Source organism: Embiotoca jacksoni, unplaced genomic scaffold (genome assembly GCF_022577435.1).
Source record: "Embiotoca jacksoni isolate LCO1_2020_lvr unplaced genomic scaffold, fEmbJac1.0.p SCAF_1, whole genome shotgun sequence".
In the NCBI taxonomy this organism is placed as follows: Eukaryota; Metazoa; Chordata; class Actinopteri; family Embiotocidae; genus Embiotoca; species Embiotoca jacksoni.
In genome coordinates, this window is record NW_027185229.1 from 7897521 (window position 1) to 7921200 (window position 23680).

The 23680-nt window shown below is 41.7% G+C and overlaps 1 protein-coding gene across 1 annotated transcript in view; it reads right to left on the bottom strand.

Moving 5' to 3' along the window:
- adamts9 (ADAM metallopeptidase with thrombospondin type 1 motif, 9) overlaps positions 1 to 23680 on the bottom strand; it is a 42876-nt gene that overhangs the window by 13072 nt on the left and 6124 nt on the right. Inside the window, exons 7-28 of the mRNA XM_069145997.1 lie at positions 23451 to 23491; positions 23246 to 23351; positions 22000 to 22146; positions 21284 to 21425; positions 20539 to 20643; positions 18803 to 18948; positions 18167 to 18348; positions 17891 to 18027; positions 16976 to 17093; positions 16679 to 16774; positions 15323 to 15489; positions 14950 to 15079; positions 13965 to 14091; positions 13659 to 13869; positions 13379 to 13543; positions 12415 to 12576; positions 10602 to 10721; positions 7276 to 7383; positions 7025 to 7192; positions 4928 to 5176; positions 2687 to 2848; positions 2285 to 2461 (exon numbers count right to left, since the gene is read on the bottom strand). Of these exons, the coding sequence (XP_069002098.1) occupies positions 2285 to 2461; positions 2687 to 2848; positions 4928 to 5176; positions 7025 to 7192; positions 7276 to 7383; positions 10602 to 10721; positions 12415 to 12576; positions 13379 to 13543; positions 13659 to 13869; positions 13965 to 14091; positions 14950 to 15079; positions 15323 to 15489; positions 16679 to 16774; positions 16976 to 17093; positions 17891 to 18027; positions 18167 to 18348; positions 18803 to 18948; positions 20539 to 20643; positions 21284 to 21425; positions 22000 to 22146; positions 23246 to 23351; positions 23451 to 23491 (3166 nt within the window). The remainder of the gene's footprint in view (positions 1 to 2284; positions 2462 to 2686; positions 2849 to 4927; positions 5177 to 7024; positions 7193 to 7275; positions 7384 to 10601; positions 10722 to 12414; positions 12577 to 13378; positions 13544 to 13658; positions 13870 to 13964; positions 14092 to 14949; positions 15080 to 15322; positions 15490 to 16678; positions 16775 to 16975; positions 17094 to 17890; positions 18028 to 18166; positions 18349 to 18802; positions 18949 to 20538; positions 20644 to 21283; positions 21426 to 21999; positions 22147 to 23245; positions 23352 to 23450; positions 23492 to 23680) is intronic.

Genomic DNA, 23680 nt, shown 5'->3' on the forward strand with positions numbered 1-23680 from the left:
CATTTGTGAATAAGAGACATACATTATACTTATTTCAAGAGCCTGTTGATATGGTGGTTGTGCTACACTGCTATTTGCACAAAGAGGTTGACCACAAGGAGTCAAATTGCTAAGACTGAAATATGAAACTAAACAGGAATACTAGGATAATTCACTATTATGTGTTAATATTGTGTTCTACTGATTGACTGATTCAACCTAGATTTGATTTGTACGCTGCCTTACAGTCACACATGGGAGTCATTACAAGCAATAGTTCTCATTAGTAAATGATGTGTGGTATAAAATATATTCACTGCTGTGTTAACAGGCCCTTAAAATAAGGTGTGATGTCAGTACATACATTTATGACCAGGAGGAGTCAACTGGGTGGGCTGCAGGCAAAAGTTGCCCCTAACCACAGATTCTGGATCAGTTGTAAGCATTACAAGGTGGGAGATGACACACACACACACGCCCCTCAGATCTGTGTTTAGGGCCATCAACTGCACTGGGTAGCCTAAACAACTCATGCTTAATCTTAGCCAGCCAAAATCCCTCCAGTGCAAGGGAGAGAAAGATACGGCAGGGGGGCAATCATAACAGAGACTGAGGTAGACACATTAGGTTGGCTCAGAGTGAGAGCTCTGGATACAAAACACCATTAACTTCCCCTGTGGTCACAGGTATCACATGTACGACAATTTACAGCCCCATTCTCTTAAAGGTTAAGCAAGTTGTTTGATGGACAATCAAAGACAGTTCAACATTGTTTCATCAAATCTGTGATACACTTTGCATTTAGCTGATCGACCTGACCAGTGCACAAACTGCTCATGGAAAGAAATAATAATAAAAAAAAAAAGTACAGAAGAGGCAGCATCAGTTAACAATGTGCCACAATAAACACCTAACCAACCAAAAATGTGATGTTTAATATGTATATCTTCTATCTCTCTTGTTTGGCCAAAGCACCACTGTAGTGTATGTTGTAATTGTTTAATGGCTAGTTGAGTTGTGTTTTGTTTTAAGTGAGGTATTGTTGAGCATAGCATAGCATATTTAGCAACTCCTAGTACTTACTGTACAAAGCAAACATTAACTAACACAATATAAATACACTCATATCAAGCACCTTTGAAGCACAGAGCTTTCAAACTATTGTTTTGGCCACACTAAGGAAAATTGGGGTCCAAACTCTCCGCCAAACTGGAATAAAATGGCTATTAGTTCTAACTACCACAAACTCAGTGAGACACTTCATTTCACAGTGCTAGTATAGCTGCTGTTTGTTGGTGTTTACGGGTGATACTGGACGTTTCAGGCACTTTTGAGTTAACATATGTTTGCTGCTCCGGTGCCTATGACATTATGGGGCAACACCACAGTTTAATAGCAGGTGCTAAATACATAAACTGTAAAATAAAGTGTCTCCATAAGATTAGTAACTTCTCTAAAAACCACATGTGCCTTGAGACAAATTGAATTCTTGATACAATAGCCATTTCAAAGATATAGTACAAAGATGTAGTACACAGCCCAGATACAGTCCTATGGAAGTCGGTGCTTTAAATGTTCAAAACAGAACCTCGACTATAGTGTGTTGCACCGCATATTTGGAGATTATGGGCTATTCTTTGGATAATAAAAGAACAAGGTATCATATTGTATATTCCTGATATACAAAAACATTCATCAGTATTTGTATATGAACAATGATTGGCTAAATGTGCGAATACAAAGAGCTAAGACACAAAATAAATGACTTTTTTTTTTTTTTTTTTAAAGTTAATGCTATATACAAGAGATAAAAAGGAAAAAAAATATCTTAATAAATTATCTTTAAAAACAATATTTTACAAAACTAACTTTGATTGTGATACAAAGTGATCCTGAATTTTTTTCAAAAACTAACACAAGGCTCAACAACAGTTTGATGGTAACCAGGACTGACAAAATATAATATTCTTATGGTTACAGCTGTCACTGAAGTATTTTGTGATGTTGTACTTTTTTTTTTTGTTGGCATATTGCAAGTGAGTGTGTCTTTGCCATTCAAGTGCAACAGAAATTAACTTTCCAAATGTCTTGAGGAAACGTTGACTGATCACAGGCACCAGAGAGGGAGCAGGAAATGGAGGGGGTTAAAGGTAAAAGTAAAGCAGCAGGAGTGTAATACCTCCACTGCTAAAAGCACCATAGTCATCCTGCCCCTTTAGAACATTTGTAAAAGCATTAAGACTACAGGTATTTGAAAATAAGTGAGGTTGAAAAACAAGGTATAGAGTATTTTTTATGAGCGTACCGAGCTCCATGGGTCTGTGCTCCAGTGCGGGCTAGACGGGCACGGCTGAGTATTGCACTGCTCGCGATCTGGCGGCTTGTCGTGGATCTCGCAGCTTAGATCGTTGAAACGCTCGCCGTTTGGACGCTGACACACCACCAGCCTTGTCTTTATTCCACCGCCACATGGCTTAGTGCACTGAAGACAGCAGGAGAGAAGATGTTGTGTTTTACAGAAGAGTATGAGGAAAAGGGTTTCAAGTTTGTAGAAAATACTGGTGGAATTTTTTCTGTGAAAATAGACAATATCTAAGGAATTTTCAATGATAATCCCAGAGTTTGGAGTTTTCTTTCTAAGCGAGACCAGTATCTGCCAAAGAGACTGCAGTAGAGCCACAACAAGGTGACATGGTGTCTCTCTTACCTCTCCCCAGTTGCCATAGATCCACTGTGGACACGGCCCTGACTCACAGGATCGTTGCTCGTTGGGTCGGCTGCGATCCTCACAGCTGTTGGCAGGGTAGCCGTTCTCATCCTGGCACACTACTACACGCCGCTGGAAGCCACCTGCACATGTGCTGGAGCACTAGAGACAAAAGAGTGCACGCTGTCAAAAGAAAAGCTCTCAAACAAATGCTCGGTATGTATTTGCAAATATATGTGTACATATATATATATATATATATATATATATATATATATATATATATATATTTATATAAATATATTTACATTTCATTTGGAAACAGACAGTAGTTCATCATATTTGGTTCAATGCATACAATATGCATTTTAAAAGGAAAGTTCACCAGTTTTTATGTGTATGTCAGTCAATGTAAGCAATTTATTTGGTGTCTCTGGGAAGCAGCTGCTACATTTTAAGTTTATTTTAACACCAGCAACATCCTATGATGAGTACAGTGATATCGTTGTTGGCCTGAAGAAATACAGGCTAATTGAACTGTCTGAGTAGCCAGGGGGCGCTCTAGATGCTGCTCAACAACAACATAAAACCTTGTTGTCTTTACTTTTACTGCATCTCGTTACATTTCTTCCAGAAAAAATGGCATCCTAAAATATGAGCGCAGTGGTGATAGAATGCAACATGTTGTGTTGTTGGGTTTACAATAGCTGCCAACATTAGAGTATATGATCAATACTGGTAGCTCCCTGATGAAAAATAACCTTTCCTGTATTTAGCTTTCTGTAAACAATTACATCTGGCTGCCACAAGGAGAGAGGGAACCTAAAGGTCTGGGGGTTAGGTGTCAGGGGCTCGCGTGCAGTCCATCCTGGCACATGTGGGCAATGCTGGCATGACTCAGGAAGCAAGAAAACAGAGGAAAACCTCAGCTTTCCCAGTCAATAAAGCACACGCTGAGGTGTGTAGAGCTTCAATTGACTACATTTATTATCAACACTGAGTGAACATCCACAGAGAAAGCTGAGTTTTACAGTTAATGGATCTATGTGTTCTGTGAGGTATATACAGTATCATATACACACAAAGCCTCCATAAAAATTCAGACAATACTGAGAGACGTTTTACATCAAACTACTGAACATTTGCAGTGCTATATTAAAGTCCATATTCTCAGGCCAGAGGAAGGAAGAGTCACCAGAAATAGCTTTAACCACTTCCCAGAATTATTCAAAGGCCAAAGTTATTTTTGTTCTGAGGTTGTCACTTATCCAGATTTAAAAAGAAAACAGTTCAACAATACAGAGAAAGAAATCCATGGGGTGGGGTTGGCTGTAACATCCAAATGGCTAAAGTCTCATCTTAAGAGTGCCTGGCCAGTGGAACCAAGTCTCACTTAATCAAGGTCTGTATCAGGCTACAAAAAAAATTGCACTAAGAACATACAGATTCACAGTCTGTTAGAAGAAATAGCTGAATTTTCTATTTAAATTTAGTATTTAAACTATGCTACAACAAGATGAACGCAAAGAATACTGGTTATCATGAGCAGAAATTAAGTTCGGACACCTTAAAAGAACAGTATGACATTTTTAGAACTATGCTTACTTGCTCTCTTGTGGTGAGACAAATAAGGATTTATTCATCCGTATGTCTGCATGGTAAGTATGAAGCTACAGCCAGATGATAGTTAACTTAGCTTTGTTAATATTTGGAAACATGGTACAGCAGCCTCGCCTGGCTTTAGCCAAAGGTAACAATATTTGTCTGCAAGGACCTTTAAACTAACGTACTAACATGTACCATTTGTTCAATCCATTTACAAAACAAATTAGCTACTGCTTCATATTTACCATATAGACATGAAAGTGATATTGATGATTTCCTAAAATAGAAAACTACTCTTTTAATAATGTGCCAGTGTTTAACTGTGTGTTTGTTCAATAAATACAGGCCTACATTTAATGCAAGAGCTCAATATGGACGGTGACAGTATGAAATTAAGTGTTGCAACACTGGAGTGGATTACACAGAGACCAGGGAGGAGGTCAGTACTGTCAGCTCACTGATCAAAGAAACAGATAAACAGGTAAAATTGTGTAAAGAAGAGCCTTAAAATAGTTCCAGGTGTGGACAACTTGACAAGTTGACTGAAGGATTCTGTGAAAATTTGAAATGTCAGGCCTCAGATAAATGGTTGGCTAACCAGTGTGTTGTTATGATTTTGTGTGTAAGATGCCTCACCGCGCCCCAGGGTCCAGTCCGCCACTGGTGGGATTGGCTACGGGGCAGGTTGTTCCTGGCGCTGGTGTTTGGTGAGGACGGTAAAGGTCGGGACTCACTGGAGCGGGACGGGCATTGAGACATAGCACAGTCCTGCTCGGTGGTAGGACGATCATCTGGGTCGCACTCACTAGCATTCACTTCCTGGTCACTGAAGTTGACACACAGCACCTGTCGTGTCGTCTTTCCCTGTCCACAGGTTACTGAGCACTGAAAACACAAACACATAGTGTGGGAAGAAATTCAAATGCTGTCAAACAAAAGGTTCTGCTATTTTCTTTCTTTTCATTGTATTCTATCTTTATCTCACTTTTTTGCCTTCCTTTATTCCTTTTCCTCAGACACCTTTTCATTATGATTTCATTGTATCTCTTGCTACTCAAGGTTTGTGACCACAAATGACACTTGACATGGAAATAAAGAGTTTCAACTCGAGGTTCAGCTCTCTTTGCCACACGATGGTCTGGAAGAAAGCCTGAAAGACTGTAGCTGCTGCTTACAACCGACTGTAGATCTCAAAATGCCAAGATACTAAAAACATTTCACCGGGGGCAACAAACTGCCACTTTGGTAAGTAATTTTCTTCCTGGAGGCCAAAACAGAGATGCACAATAGAACTATGTCATCTACGTAAAGTTGTAATGTTGGTGCCACCAAAGTGGAAAATCTGCACAGAAATTTCAAAAACAATAACCATGACAAGGCTCATCCATACAAAAGGTCCAACACCAACTTAACATAGGCTTGGCTTGGTGTATGAAGATACAGACATAGCTTCCGTTCCACTTCAGCAGGCTGTGGTACTGGCTGACAATGTAGTATGTCCTTGAAGGCCTCAAGTGCATTTTCTTTAGGAAAATAACACAAGGCAGATCTTCTACCAAGTACTAATGGCATCTCCCTCAGCTCCTCCCTGGTAGAGGCCACTTTCTGTTTTGCATAAGGTGATCTATTATACTTATGCAACAGCCATCTACTCAAAAACTAGGCCTGGCATTACACTATCCAGAAGTTTACACAGCTCTGTCACAGTGTTTCACATGATTAGAGATTCTGTAAGACAGTTTTAAATACATGGAGTTGATGCACAAGATGTGATACTAAATGAAGCTGTCAGACAACACACTGTAAACTGTATAGACCCTGACAATAACAAAAATCTGTCATATTGGAGTGTTGTTTCAGTGTTTGTTTTGGGTTCAAAAATCTAGTACTGTGTTTTGTGTGTGTGTGTGTGTGTGTGTGTGTGTGTGTGTGTGTGTGTGTGTGTGTGTGACTAGGATAGGCCTCTGAAATCTTCTCTAGCCTTGGGTTAAATTAGTTCCTTCCGGGGGTCAATGAGTGCCTTTGGCTTGGTTGTACATGTGTGTGTGTGCATGGATGTGTGTTTGTGTGTGTCCTGTGTATGTGTATGGTGACCAGACCTGTAGTCTGACTGTACTGTATCACCAGGACTGTGATGAGAAACATCTGTAAAAAAGACTGGAACCCCTTCACTTCAGCCCCTTGTATCTCCCAACTCGAGAAACTTGCGCCTCTCTCCCAATTCCTCTCCCTCTCTCTCTTTCTCACACGCGCGCACGCACACACACACACACACACACACACACACACACACACACACACACACACACTCTCCCTCCTTAGCCTCACTGTAGCCCTCCTCCAGGCCTCGATCCATACTTGCATTCCAACTGCTATCCTGTCTCCACATCCGCATTCACACTAACATCTACATAGCGTGTGCAGACTTTGACTGTCAGTGTAAGTGAAAATTAAACTAACATACGCTGAAACAAATAAATCCTGCAGGAAGAAAAACATCTGCATGGCAGCATTAATGACAAAATTTAGGTTGATAAATAATGCTGTCTGTGAAGAAATAATTATTAATTCAACAGGAAAATTCGTTTCCAAATTTTCACTGATTTGAAACTCCTCTACAACACTGGGCGAGTTTATGGAAATGTTGTTGCAGCAGCTTAACATTTTCAGATAATAATTAACCGCTGGGTCATATGTAACTGAATACATTATGATGCCTGCTGGTTTTCTTACCACTGTCCATTCCAGCACTTTCCACTGTCCACAAGCCACTACCGAGCACACTTCCCTGGCAGGGGGTTTTGGTAGGTGGGTGCATGCCGACTCCTCTGCTACACCACCCTGGTTGTCACGGCAACTAACGTAGCGCATCCGCGTCCCTTTGCCACAGCTGGCACTACACTGTTGTGCAGAGGAAAAAAAAGTTAAGGTGCTGGATACCAACTAATAGACAAACAAATTGAAAATGTGACAAGGCAACCAACCTGGGTCCAGGAGCCAAACCGCCACTGGGTTTTGTGGCCCTGGTGGGAAGGGACTTTGGTCCCTGGGGGAACAGGGTGGCTGCTGGGACACTGGACCATTTCACAGTCCTGTGGAAGAAGCGACACACACACACACACACACACACACACACACACACACACACACACACACACACACCATTCATGCAGTGATTAACAAAATGAATATACTGTAACAACATCTGTCCCTGACCACAAAATACCATGAATATCAGAGATAGCTCTTCTGACATGTGACAGTCATTAACAACTTAAACTATATTCCTTCAGCTCTACATTTGAGAGTAGTTATGTTTCCCATCAACCCTTTCCCCCCACCTTATCAAAACAACATTAACAGGGTCCGCCCCGTCAGTTCAAACTATGGATTGTGGCAGTAAGCCACTCAGCATAAAGCCCTGATCCCTGTCATAACAGGTCATAGTGGAGTGGTATTCAGGGCCCCAATGCCCATGCTGGCGTGGTTGTAAACTCCACCCCTAATCCACCCTCTTGTCCCTCACCTTCCGCCCTTTCCTCTTTTTTCCCTCATGCCCTCTGGTGCCCTCTGACCCCCTGTCTTTAGGAATGAGGGCCTTAATCAGGTCACAGAGACACTGAGTAGACTACAAATTCCACACTCTGCCTCCGAAAAGAAACCAATAGGGCCTCATGGCAGCGCTTAAAGTTGCTACGCTCACTTCCTGTCGTACTCGCATTTTGCGATGGTTACTACAGCTTTAGAGCTTTTAAAAATTATAGTTCTCTAATACCTGTGCGAAAAAGTCAAGCAAAGAATCTCTTCCATCCTCCTTCAACTCAAACATCCATCCATCTATCAGCCCCTCATTTTTAAACCCTGCTTTGGTGGTGGGTGGTGGTGGTGGGACTAGCGGCCTGGTGGCCCACTTCATGGCTGGCTGGTTAGAATCACAACGAGGTGGGGCGACTGCTTCAGGGTCACTGGTCACCGGTCTCTGCCGGCCCAAGCACCGGAATTAAGAGCTGCTGCGACTAGAGGGGGGCCTCATCCTGAGTCTGCATGCTCAGCCCTATGAAATGGGTTTACGCCCCATGCTGACCAAACAAAACTCTCATTCAGCTCAAAATACTGTAAGTTTCTTTGGTGTTTCTGTGTCACTTTGCATGTGTGTAACACTTGAAATACAGATATCCAAAGAGACACTGTGAACAATTAACCTGAGAGAGTGAAATTATCCAACATCACCATGTCAGTCTGCATTACAGGTGGGAGGAGATAGAATCCAAAAATTAAAAAAAATATGGCATGACTTTCAACCAGTCTGCTTTAAATATTAGTTATTATCAATCAGGGTGACATCCATTATTTGTGAATTTTTTTTCAAATTAGAATTTAAAACGGCTGTTTTGAAATGAAGGCTGAGAGTGAATATGTGCAGACTTCCATTGAATGGGTTGGAGTTACAGTTAAGTTGGTCCATTTATCACTCACCTAGCTAAATTAATAAACAAAAGTTACGGTATTCCATTCAACATTACCAATAAGAAAAGATGAAGTTGTGATTGCAGTGAATTGATAATATACAGTTCATGTAGTCTTGGTGAGATTAGTGCTGCACGCTCCCTCCATGTGTTCTTTTCTTTCTCTCCTCAGGTGTTTCTGTAATGTGTAGTTGCCCTCCCTTTGAGCCCATTGAAGGGAGTGTCGAGGAGAAAGAGTTCTCTCTCGATCATTTGCTTTCATTTGTGCTTTTTTCTTTCTACTGAGGATGGAGGTCCTGCAGTCCTATTTTTGAGTTTTGGTTTGTTAGTTTATCTCGGTTAGTTTAAGGAGGGAAACTGTGGGTCCAACGGCACATTGCGTGGCTACAAGGAATCTCCCCATCCTTTTGTTCTTTTTGGCCAGCCTCCACACTCCTATCGTTTAGGTTAAATTTTGATGATGTTTGTTGCAGGTCCTCAGGTATGGCATTCTTTTTGTATGTTGGTGGTCGCACAGTTGGGCCAAATGTTTTGTTGTGGCCCTAACACTAGCTAGAAAACACATTAGTTATTTTTATTTGACCTTTATTTAACCAGGTAATATCAATTGAGAACCAATTCTCATTTACAATGATGACCTGTCAGCACAGTCCTGAGGTGCATGTTTTTGGATGACGGGAGGAAGCCGGAGAACCCGGAGAGAACCCACGCAAGCACAGGGAGAACATGCAAACTCCTCACAGAAAGGCCCAGGACCGGATTCGAACCCAGAACCTTTTTGCTGTGAGGCGACAGTGCTAACCACTGCACCACCGTGCCGCCCATATATATATATAAAAGCTATACCTGCACTGCAAGTAATCTCTGGGTATTCATGAGATGAAACTGAAAAATTAATGAAACAAATCAAAATTACATCATCCTTATTTGTGATACCACTACATTATCTTCTATAACACTCTCAAGTAAAATTAGGGTATTGAGACAACCAGTGATCAGATTTAAAGTTTTGGAGTGGAGCTTTGGATCAAACTCTGCTGTAGTGCTTTAACAACATGTCTCAGGCCGTTCCTGAATAACTATAAAGGCAGAGACACACATAACGTTTGCTGGGACAAATATGAATAAGATTTGAATGCGTCGCCTGATTACACCACTTCGGAGTCTGGGTCAGCTGATGTTAGAGGTTAACAGATACAAATCATGTAGTGTGTGATATGTAAAGACTCTCATCTCTTCAGATCTAGTTGCTGCCACTTTATTTTATGTTTGATATTTGTTGCTGTCCTTGTTTGTTTTGGTATGAGGATGGATTTACAGGTTGGGAGTCCACTTCTAGAACATCCAGTAGTTATTGCCTAGTCATTCAGTGTGTTGTCTAGTGTACTCATTCAGTCATAAGGTGTGTTTCTCTTCCCGGCTGTTGAAGACTAAAATCTATGCAAATTGATGGAAAAAGTCGCAAGTCTTTGTAGGTTTCAGCTACTCTTTAGGTGTGTCCCAGGCTTAAGACAAACATGGCATCTGCCACACTGAAAGTGTCTTAATGACACTAAGATTAACATTCAAATAACATATGAGCTTGGAGGGATCCCATCTGAGAGTTGTGTGTCTCTATGTGAGGATAGGGAGTCCAGTATAACTTTCCCCTCACCAGATCAGATCAGATAGCTTTATTAAGACCAGGTTGAAATGAAATGTGTGTTTATCTGTGTCAGTGAACATGCGAACATGGATGCTTTTCTCCTTCTTGAAATTCAACCATGGAACAACAACTGCTCTCACAGCAAGCAGGAGAGAAAGAGATTGTGCAGCAAGAAATCAAAAAGATAACACATTCTTACCTGGGTGTCAGTGGGTCGGGTGGCAGCGTTACATTCAGTGTCATCCATAACAGCACCATAAGAGCCGACCACACACTTTACTGCTCGCATCTGGTAGCCTGGCCCACAAGAGGTAGTACACTGGGTTCAAAGAGAGAGAAATAAAAAAGGAGGAGTGATGGGGAAACATTAGCAACGGTGAGCCAAAGAGAAAGCTCAGAAAGAGACAAGGAAGGCAAGCAGAACAGATGGTTCACTGGAGCCAATAATGCAACTCCCACACAAACAAATAAAAAAATAAAAAAAACTTTGAGCGAGCCTTAGCAAAAAGAGGCTTTTTACAGATACGAGTCTTAAAGATCAAATACATGAGGAAGCTCGTATACATTTCACTGGTGTAGTTAAGTCAAAGGGTACTACCCCGCACTTTTCTTCTGGCTCACTGCCTTCACTGAAACAGGGTCAAACTTGTGTGGCGGCAACTTCAGCAACCATTTGACCACGCTTCATTAAACAACTTCAAATATACCTTAACATGCACATATCCTCTGATGGGTGGGGGGTTGGGGGGGGGGGGGTGCAAAAATATCTAAAATTTTTGGGTGTTCAGTTCTCTTTGCACAGACACAAATGAGACACGCTAAGAACTGTATGCAAGACCCTATTAAACGCTTTGTAGAGGAACACGGCTATACATTGTCCAGAGCTGCTTTTTATATTTACTAAAGCTATGAGAAAAAGGTACTTCATTGTTTTGGAAGAGGTGCTCTGTGTGTCTACACAGAAGAGAAAGGGTCAGTGCTAAATTATGAGCTTAGCTTATCTGTGTTCTTCCCATGGTTTACATCTGGGGAGAAATAACAGCAAACGCAGACTGCTGAGGTGCTTTCCCATCAACTGGGTTGACTTCTTTATTGAATATACTGTGTGAAAGCAGAGGCTGATGATCAAGATAACTGGAATATTGTATTAAATGTCCTGGAAAGAGCAGCAGTTCTTCCACTCATGTCCAGATCTGCTGGAGTGCAATTAATCCAACAAATTGATTAATCAACGTTATGAATTTCTGACTGACCCAATTTTGCTGGTAATAAGTCTGTGCATTTGCATGTAAAAAGAAAATAAGAGGAGCTGGTTCACTGCTGCCGAGACGGACTGTATCTGTGATCATGACTGCAGACCTGGGCTGATACAGCTGCCACTGTGGTTGTAGCCATTGCAGGCTGTGGTTGTTACGTTTACGGCTGTGTGTGTATTCCTGAATTCCTGTGTTTTGTTGGCAACACATTTGTCATTGAAGCACCACAGATTCAAACAATAACAGCCAGACATCCATATCACTATAGACTGAACCCCAGCAGCAGCAATAGTCACAATGATAACCACAACTTCACCTGTCACAACCAGGCAGAGCAGTTGCAGCTGTGCTCACAAACAGCAGCTGGATACTGTCTGAGAAAAGTGTCACATCATCTCTCCTGTCTACAGTATCTTAGGAGTGTTTCCCTTAACTGGCAGTCTATTATAACTGTGCTGGAGCAACACACCAAATCTTCATTTGGATCAGAAGGAATGTGAAACATAGTATTCCCCATTACAATTCCAGCTGTGACCTCCCAGGGGCTCCATAGTTCTAACTATTGAATGCTCAATAAATTAAAATCGTTAATTGTAACATTGAGTTTAGGTAATTTGATTATTTATTGTCTATCAATTAGACAAACCACTGCATCACCACTAACCCTTTTATTACCTTACAAATCTTTGACAACCTGGTATAATACAGTAGTGTCTTCTGCCTACTACACATAACATAAACATAGGGGTAACTCACCTGTCCCCATGGTCCGACCTGCCAAGAGGCACACTCCCGCTGCTGGCACGTCTGCACTGACTCAGGTTTAGAGGAGCCGCAAAAGCGATCATCGAGACGGTCTTCGCCAAACTGACACCACGTCTGACGGTGCTTGTAGCCTTTCCCGCATGTCACGAGGCACTGGAAAATACACATTTCAGGTTATATAGCTATAGTATATTATATTAACAGTGGTTGCCACCAGCATTGAGCCTAATTCAAGTTCACAGCAGATCTCTTGGTGTTGTGTAAAGCAGGATATACAGATTTCAAAGCAAATCAAATGGGACCAGAAAACAGGGCGAGTGTGTTTATTTATGTGTGAGTACAGTCCATATGTATACAGTACACTGTAAGTGTTTTGGCAGCACCACACGGGAGATCTGAAAAATTCCTGGAATGCAGCCCACAGCTTTGCAAGCTCCTTGCTCTACCATGTGTAAACTGTGCAGCAGTTAAGAACGATCTAACCCTGCAATCACCACTTTCCCAACACTCATTTGTAATGGAAGGAGGGGAGGAACTCTCCTAAAGCTGAGACATGCACAATCAACCCTGGGTTTTCAGATTTGGCCCAGATCACTGCTGGCTTAAAACTACAGTATTTACACAAGAGTCTTTTTAAAAAAAATTTTTACATTGAGTAAACCTTGCTACATTAACACAAGGATGTCTTCTGCACAGATACACATGCACAAGCCTCATGTAACTGTGTACCTATACAGAAACTCACAAATAACAGAACCATCATTTGTCCAATGTTTTTTCTATGCTTCACATATTATTGGCAATGAACAGAAGACATATTTTAATTTAAACATTCAGTGTATGTGTTATCAGCTTTAAATATATCCACTTCCTTTATAGCCACTCCATATAACCAGTAAATATCAGTGTGGTCCTCCTCTAAGGGAACAGAGAATACAGTAAGTGCTGAACTGACCTCAGACCAGTCGCCAGTCTTCCATTGTGGACAGAGGAATTCATTGCAGGGCTGGACAGTCAGCTTGTCCCTTTGACTGCATTTGCTCTCATCACCGCCGGCCTCAGCTGCCTTTCGACACACTGCCCCTCGACGGCGGGTGCCCCCACCACAGCTCTTGGAGCACTGCAGGACCAACGTCCACAAGTGTAAACACATGTACACAACCTGAGGTAAACTTTGACAAACATCTGGTCTGTGCTCAAACACAAGCCCCTACAATTTCCTACAACAATTGTACCTCTGACCAGGGCGAGTACTCCCACCCACCCGGGTTACAGTCTCCGTGGCAACCTTCCTTGTCATCAGGCTTGCGCTGACCACTACAGTAGCGATCATCAACCTTCTGGGTCTTGCCGTCTGTACGGCTGATCTTGGCGCAGTAAATTTCCAGGGTACGATATCCAAGACCACACTGGGCTGTACACTCACTTTTACGAGCCACGTGCCATCTGTGTCAAGAGGGATGAGGTAAATCCTTTTCAGAATTTTGAAATGACTTGTTGATGGGTTCATACAGGCGCTTAAAGGTGAGTTAAATACAGACCTGACTTCACATTCAGGGTTGCAGGGCTCAGTGATGACAGCAGGTCGAGCTGTACCGTGACACCTCTGGTCCGACACCACCACCCTGTCTGACTCTCGGCTACAGAGAATCTTCCGCTTGCGCTCTCCTGGGAGGACACAAACATCCAGGTTTGTACAGCAGGTGAACATCAATGTTATATGTATGTTATATAATAATCAAACCCAAGTTAAAACGTTACACCCATCACAGAATTTGTCTGCTGTTAAGTATGCAAGGATATGCACAAAAAGTTTGTTTTAACTGCTATTATTCAGCTTTTAAATAAAAGACAGCTGTCTTTGCTAACCCTTTTTTTAAAAGTTGCAATAGAAAGTGGTAAGAAAGAGGTTATCGGTGTCGACGCAACATCTTAGCTCATCATCAGGATTGCAATAAATACCAGCAGCAGTGTGTGTGTTTCACCTTGGCTCTTGTGTTGAATCACAGTATAATACAGAGATTTAAACCTTATGTAGCTCCAGGTAATTGACTCTCTATCAGTACCTCATGGTACCAGGTTTTGCAGCTCAGTGCTATGAGAGCTGAGAGCATTACATGTCAGCTGTTTATCCTGCTCTGAACTGTGAAGTTCGTGGTTTCTCTTTACTGTTGGTTGTTCAGGCAGAGTGGTGTCAAAAAGTCAAAAAGGAGATTTTTTAAACAGAACAAAGTGAATCATGGCACATAACAGGTTTTCAAGTTTACCTGCAACCCGCCTCCGCACGCCCACATACTCTGACATATCCAGAGTCATGCCAGAGAGAGTAATCGGCCACACCGTGCTATAAAGTTGAACTTTAATCACTTGTTTGAAACCTGTCAGGTTTAACCAGACAATCCTCTCTTTCTACGTCCCTGGCTCAGAGGTTTCCACATCTCCTTTCTCCATTCCATCTCATCTTTACTCACACCACACCATTTATCATTGACCTCTCCCTGCCAACCACATGTGCCTCCCCCTCACCTTGGCACAGGCGGCTGCACTCCTGCCAGGGCCCATAGGCATCCCAGAAGAACTGCTGAGGCTTATCCTCTATGGGGATGTTAAACGAGTACCTGACATCTGGGTTGTAAAGGCTCCCCACAGACAGCACCTGGGGAAAATGCAGGCAATGTAATATACATTATAATACAGTAAGATTATGGGTTTTTAATATCATGGATTACCCACATCTTTCAAAGTAAACGTATAAACTTTTCGAGATCAAAAGATCAAGCCTGCGGAACCATTTACCGTAAGTTTGTGCAGTCTTATCTTAAACCTTCTAAGTTATTAAACCAGTCCATGTTTGCATCTCCTGCATGGGATACTGAGCTGCCGTGACGGGACAGTTTACCTGGACAATGATCTCCTCTTCGATGCGGTCAGTGCAGTTGATCCTCTCAATGACATGGTCAGAGCCGCTGTACTCGATGATGGCATTTCCTACTTTGATTTCCCTTTTGAACATGCTGACCACAAACTCTCCATTAAGCAGGAACTCTCCACGGCTATTGGATATGGCTACAGGGAGACAGAAACAGTTACTGTACTTCATCCCACTGAAACAGAAGTCGTGTTTGATGTAAGATAAAAGTATCTTTGCTTAATTGGCAGAAAACAATTGAACAAGTGTGAAAAATGTTGTGAAAATTACTGGGTTTATGAGAGTAACTAGCTGCCATAAAAGGGCAATAGCTTGTAAGGCAATGCAGCAGAGTGTCTCAGAAACACAGTGGCTAACATTTTAATTTACAGTAAGGTGCACGCAGCAGCCAGCAGTAAAGCCTTATTGGGCTAAAATAATCCTCTGTTCCAGAAGAAGTCCCATCCAGGGGCGTCCTGTTCTGCTCAACAGCCAGTCTTCTGCACTCATTCACCCTAATGCGATTATGGAGCTAATTTCCTGCCTTTACTTTCCCCGCCATTTCACACGTTGCACTAATATGACCGTGGAGAGTGGCATTCATTGCAAGAAAAAAGAAAAGACACCAAAAAAAAAAAAAACGCCCCTACTTTGGGCCCCAAATGGCTTTCCCCATATACACACAACAACAACAACCCCCCCTCTGCCCACCCCCACCCCCACCCCACTCCCACACACAAAAACAAACACACACATGCACAATTAGGAGAGACATATATAAAGCCATGATCAGAAGTTTGCATGATAGAGTATAATCAACCGCTGCACACAAACAAACATGCACAGAATTATAACAACAGCGAATATATGCAGAAATGGACACACGCACACTCAATCACACACACACACACACACACACACACACACACACACACACACACACACACACACACACACACACACACACACACACACACACACCACCCTCAATGGAATGGTACCCAGAGGGGCTAAGTTAGAGTATTAGCACAGGTATATGCACTTGCCGTCGAGACACACATGAAACACAAAAGCTTATAAACTAACTGACCTTTCTGGAATGGCACCCACAGGCCTACGTTCTGGCTCATTAACGGATTAGCATGCACACAATATGCCAACTCCTTAGGTTTGCAGTACATGACTTTACACTAAAAGCTGAACGCTGTCTTCCACAGAAACAGGCAGGCATGCGAGTCAAAGAAGATGCCTTTTTATCAGCACACGGCTTGTGAAATGGCCTGAAACAGCATGAAGGGAAATGTTGAAATACAATACAAAATAAATTCATTATGCTGGATGCCTTACCGAGGTAGTTGTCATCCTCCGGTTTCCCTGAGTAGCTGTGTTGACGCACATCTATGTTTGTAGCACCGCTTGGTATTCGTACGACTTCATTATAGCCTGCGAATGGCAAGCAGTGTGTTCAGATCATTAGTACACCAAGGTCTGAACCTGCAAGTGAGCACTGCACTCAATGCAATTTCTTTTAAAGCGTCAACACAGATATAAATATGTTGTAATATAACAGAACCCATAACAGTTGCTGCCATTTACACATACTGGATGTCGAGTGATGAGATGATAAAAGAGGTTGTGGCTCACCGTAGCGCACAATATTGAAGGTGCCTGCTACAGTTTTGCAGGAAGAGTTATCACCTCCACACACGCCACACTTGTCCCTCCTGGCTTTAGAGTTCAATACATGATCGCATCCCGCTTGCTGCTCAGCAGATGGGTAGTGGGCCAGGAAAGGCAAAATATACAAGAAAAAGGGGTTCATATAAATGGTATTATTTAAAAAAAGGGACAAAAATGAGAAAGATTGATGAGGAAAACGGGGAATAAAATGGAGGATAAAGGTGAGAAAGAGGAGAAGGAAGAGAACAATGCAGTGCTACGTTGCAAAAAAAGGGAAGTTGGATTGATTTTTTTTAAAAACGCAATACAAATATTCCCTTAAACTAACTCATATTAATTCTAGTCGCTTTGCAAAAGTTCAGCACTAAAATATTAACATGTCAAGTAAATATTTATCCACGTGACCATTACCTCTTTATTTCTGAATGAAATACAGATAATCAGAAAGAGAATCAAACCCAGTGACCCTTAAGATAGTTACATATGAACTTATTGAGTTACAGCCATATCACTGACACCCATTTGAAATAAATTTCCATAAAAAGAAATGGAATGAGCCCCTCTGCATATCACTGAATGAAGCAAGACTCATTTTTTATTTACTAAACAACATGGATCAAAATCCTCTTGCCGGAGCAAGAAGGGTAATTTGATGAACAACAGTTTAACCAAAACTCTCTGTCACAGGTTTGAGGCAGTAAACGGTCAGGTTTGGCAAGGAAGTGAAACACTTTCTGAACATATTTACTGTAAGGACGTAGAACTGATTAAATCCACCCCACAGAGTTCCTGCACAAGAATTGCCCCTGTTATAGTGATGGTTACAAATTGACAGATGGTTTTGAGTGTTTTTAAATCAATAGGAGTTATGGAGCTCACCCTACACAGGCCCTGGACACAGATGTCATTGGTATCGGGTCCACATGGCGTGCCATCGATGACCCTGTCCCTGAGCTGATAGTAGGCTGTGCTGCCTGCCACCCTGCAGAACAGCTTACACCTGTCTTTCATCAGAACTGAAAGAGGAGGCAAAATACAGACAAATACTTGATACTGATTGAAATCCATATCAGGCTCATATCACGTCTGAGGCTAACAGAAGGAGCAAGAACTATGCCAGTGACTTAACAAAAAAGAAAGAAAAAGAAATCTCACTTCCGCTGTACTTGGGCACCCAGCGAACATTAGGAGGTAGACCGTTGATGTTGAAGTGCCTGCCATCGAAAGCAGCACACTGTTCCTCCCTGAAGTCCTTCTTCTGCTTGGAGCAGGGCTCAGAGTTACAGGAACGAAACTTCATCCGGCGACCAACACAATACATTCCTCCATTCCTGGGCCTGACAGGGACAACATGCAAGTAAGTTGCAATCATTGACCTGAATGAGTAAATATTCTAAGTTGATGCTTTAGTAAGCATATTTCCCTACAGTGTAACTCTAACGTTCATCAATCTGCCCGATCTTTATGTCCAGCTTGTAGCCCACCATCAAACACCTACAGTATGTCATTAGCATTGTTTTCCGATTGAAATTCTTTTTCGTCATGCCCCAATTTTTTCTATCTGTCCATTAAACCAGGACGGAAGGCAACATTCAAGGAGACAGAGTGATCTGTGTATTTATTAGGACACAACCCTGTAAAACCCTCTGTCAGAGAGACTGCTTTGATGAACACTAGCTATGGAAAGAATTCCCTTAAGGAGGTTTGATCTATGGAACATTGACTTTGGCAGCTAAGATGGGAGACAAGGTCCACTAGGCATGCATGACTACAAAGAAACAGACTGCTCACACGGGTCGGTTGCATTCGCGCATGGCAATCTTTATGCCTCCGCCACATGTCCGCGAACAGGTACCGAAAGGACTCCAGACTCCCCACGCTCCCTCCACAGGTGTGGCGTCGTGCTCTTTGGCTATACACAGGCCGTGTTTGCAGTGCTGTAAGGGGAAAAGGATGGAAAAGAGAGAAGACGCATGAATGACGAGAGCAAAAAAAAAGGGAAAAAAATAAAAGGAAAGGAACAGTGAAAATAAAAATTGCTATCCATTGAACTGACAACATATATTTCTCCACTCCAAAGCTTTGATGCTAATCTGGGAGAAATTATACAATGTAGCAAATGGAAAATAGAGGAACTGAAAAAGACATTTCACAAATGTGTCTGGCTGGAGAATAGACAAGAAAATATCACGCACACAGTCAATAAATATATCTGAGCTCAAAACAAGAGGATAATATTACGCTGTTCAACTAACAGACGTCATCATGAACGTTTAGTGTGGTGCACTCTGGCATGGCAGGGGATGAGAGGCGGGTTTAAACACAAAACAGTTTCAACATGTGTGCATCTGTATTTCTCTGGACCTCTGGAGATCGGCCGGCGTTGCTTTCATGTCCTCAGTCTTAGTGGCAGGAAGCAAAGGGGTTAGTGAGAAAGTCCTAATTAAAAGCTACACCAAGAGAGTCGCCTCGAGAGCAACCATCATTCACAGCTTCATGTCGCCCCACTTATATACCAGCCATGTTCAATTACTGAAGTTTACACACGTGTCAACATCGAGTTCATTTTTGGCAAGTGTTTGGAGACTTGTTTCCTTTTGTCATCCCGCACTCTATATTATAACGCCTGTGAACAATTTTATGGTCATGAGTCACTGGAAAAGTAGTAAAATCAAAACAAAAAAAGGAAATGTGGTGAGGATTGTTGGATCATAACCGAGAACCATATGAGTATTACACCATAGTAAAAAGCAGTGGTTCTCAACTTGTGGATCGTGAACAGAAATCAGGTCGCAGGGACATTTTAAGTAGGGTTGCAGATGTGTGTGTGGGAAAAAAAAGACTTTTGAAGGATGTACGTTTCCCTCGATGCAGCGCACGTGCAGTCGGTGTTTGCTGTCAGCGTTGTTTTGATAGTAACAACCAAAACTAACATTGTCACATTAGTAGTTAGTTCTGATTCAAACCTTCATAAACAGGTTTAGGGTTCCATCACTCTTTTTTATTTAATTCAAGATAAGACTGAGTTTTTCTTTCATATTTAATACAGTTTAATTTAGATTTAGAAACTTAATGAGCATCACCATTTTTAACTTGTTCAAAAAGCCCCTAAAGTCCCTGTAGTTCAAGATAAGTCCAACTTTGTATTTCAAAGTTTTTCGCCCTAGTTGCACTTTTGTTATTGTTTTTTGTTTATTTTGTGTTTTTAAAGTGCATGAGGGTATTGTGTATTATTGCACTACTTTTTATAAAATTAATTTGGCTTGCAACTCAATGACTAAGGGGAAATTTGGGTTCTGATGCTCGACCAGTTGAGAAGCACTGATGTAAAGGACAAGAAGTTGAGTGCTAAAACAACCCAAACTTTTGTTCTATTTCAATCAGTTCAAATGTCACTTCCCTTTTTCCTCCTTTTTCTTTTTTTTTTCTATCAATAAAACATCTTGCCCTTTTATTTTTCACAACCTGATGAGCCTGTAAACAGCACTTGTCTATAAGCATCTGTCTTCATTCTACATGACACTCACCTTTCCGGGAGAACAGTCGGTGCCGTCTGCCCACGGCATATGATGGGTCCTGCAGCCCCGCTGTGCTCCCTCTGGACTCGTGCACCACAGCCTCCGACACTGAGTCTAATAAACACACACACGCACATACATTAAGTGTTAATGCAGGAAAATGAAAAAAAAAAAACAACAGACAATCAGAGTAAGACAGGGCACATATGTGTCAAGTTTAATCACCTCACTGTAGGCAACTGTGGTAATATACAGACATCCAATTTATCATACACTATCAAACAATATGCCCAAAGATGACTCCATACACCAAATCTGCTGCATCATCATCTCATTTGCCAGGTGTTTCTCAGCCAGTGAGTCGCATGACCTTTCTGTCTGAGGGAAAACATGAGCTGAGGAAAGTACTGTCGGGTGTCACATATGTTTTAGTAACATTTCAGCAAAATTAATGTAAAATTCAACAAGGTAAATATCAAATTAATTCATGGTTCGATGATCGATTTGAGTTTGATTCCATATTTGAAAAGGTTTTTAACCGTATTTTTGTCTTGCACATACTTTAAATATTGTTTTTGTTTGCTTGTGTTTCAAAAAGGACTTCAACATGTTGTTGAGTGCAACAAGTGACATTTTAAAGGCTTCAAATTCAGCTGAGAACCTCTGCAGCACTTGATCATAACTCAACAGGCTTCCCCTCAGAGACCCACATGTACAACATGACAGTTCAGAGTCACACGCCGACTCCACTTACCATATAAGGGCACACCTGCGTTCCAGGCCCAAATATCAATTCACATTGTTTATTGACATTGTATATCCGCCCGGGCAGCTGCTGCGAGAGACTGTACGGCCTAGAAATGGGCTCGTCGAGCAAGCACTCACCATATCCTGTGCTATTAAGAAATAAAAGTAAAATGACTTAAAGAAAAAAAGAGAAAAAAAACAAGAGACACAAACAGACAGAAACCACACTCAGTACAGCCGCAGTGGTAATTTTTTCTTTACATATATATCTTGACAGACTTCTGCTTATGTTCAACCACCTATATGAATTAAGGAATTGTGTTCTCAGGGTCTCAGGGATTCAGGGAGATTTTGCATATTGTATGGAAAGGGATTTTGGATAGTATCACACTTCCTCTTTCCTACAGAAGGAGTTCTCTGGTCTTTCTCAGTGGGTTGAGGAGCCTTTGGGAGAAAAGAGCCTAGAGGCTGCAACAGCCCTGACAAATGATGACAGCTTCCTTTTATTACTTCAAAATGTGACTGCTGCCACCAAATGTGGAAAACGACATGCAGTGTATATATAAACTGCACAGTCTGAGTGTTTTTAAATGCATAATTTTCAAAACAAATATTTAGCCAGAGTTTTAAAGGTCATGTTTACTATATTTTCCTACACTCTACCAGATCTAACCTCTATATGCATGCTTGGAACAATGATGAAGACAAAACAGTATGACATACTCAAGGAACTCTGTGATGTACTTCCTGCTACACTTGGACCACATCCAAGGGTTTGTGTTGTAGTTCAGTATGGGAGCCATCACATGCTGCTGAATCTTAACTCCGTCCTCTTTACACTTGTTACTGTCATCGTGAGGCATGTTGAACCTAGCAGAGAGAAAATAGAAACACATGTTCAAGTATCACACAAAATGTTACATGACCAAGACAAGAGTGTAGATATTTTTTTCTTCTAACAGCTCTGCTAGACCACTGTCTGGCTAACATACATGTAACAAAAGCCAGATTTAAAGTGATGAATGCTTTTGTATTGTTTGTGACTGGCACTTTAAAGTTTTATTATGTTTGGGTTTCTCAAACCAACATAGACAAATAGTATTTTTTTTTATTTATTCAACCACATGTTTTAAATCTAAACACTGAATGTATATTTCCACTGTCACTGCGTTATTGACTTTGGGTATCGCCTTCAAGGTTGGAAGTGAAAATAATGCAGAGCATTTGTGTTGCCTGCCTGTGGGGAGTTTGGAAAGAAACCAGCATGGTATTGAATTATATGAAAACTGTAGACAGAAGAAAAAAAAATTGGATGTGAAAATCAGAGCAGATTAGAGCAGAGCAGAGTGAGATTAAGGGACACGTTCAAGCTCCTGCCGGGTTATAAATACGCTTCCAGTTGATGGTGGATAGGTACAGCACCACACTGCCCCCCACTAAGCTCCCCACCTGACAGGTACCATACAACACTGAGCTTTACCGCTAAGCAGTCATCAAGCATGTTGTTACCGCTTGATGCGGATAAACATGGAATTCAATAATCCCACCTTTTGTTTAGTAGTAAGAAAGAGCATTTGTTGAGAGACGATGAGGGCCGTAAAGGTCCGTAACAGTCTCCACCGTAGAAGGCTAGCACCCCCAGCTCGGGCTGACGCAGGACTTAGGAAAATGCAGAGTTTGCTGAAATGCCAGGGTCACCATGTAGTGGTCTTTACTTCAACTCTGAGAACCCACTTTACACACTCTTTTCCCTCTCAATATGAAATGCAGGCATACCTTTTTGGGAGATGGGATCAGAGCGTGCACAAATGCATCATAAAATACTGAATTCCCATCTTCGGTGAGGCATGTGTGCATTTCTACAAAGACCTGCAGCTCTGCGAATGTCTAACTAAAGAGGAAACTTTCACTGACTTGGAGTGATGACAGTATTTGAGGCAAACAATCAGTGGAAGCATGATATGCTTACACATGGCCAAGTTCGTGGGCGATGGTGAATGCCGTGCTCAGTCCATTGTCCTCGCTGATGCTGCAGCTCCTATATGGATCACACACTGTTCCCAACTCTGCAAGTCCTGAAAAATAACAAGAGACTCACTTCACTTTTCCTGATTATTTTCTTTTATAATCACTGCTACTCTATCAGCACATTAAAAAAAAAAAAATCCACTTACCTAAGGTGTCACACTTATCCCTCACTCTGCAGATGTCCTGCCTGTGGTGAAGATAAAGCTAATGGGTCATGGTCAATGGCACACAACAAAAGAACACTTCCACATCCTTCAGGGGATTTTCCTTATTTAGGTTCATTTTTAAACAACAGTTCCCTTCATGAGGCATCTGGTTCAAATTTAAGCCTTTGATCAATCATTCTGTTTATACACTTATTAGAAATGTATTTGGT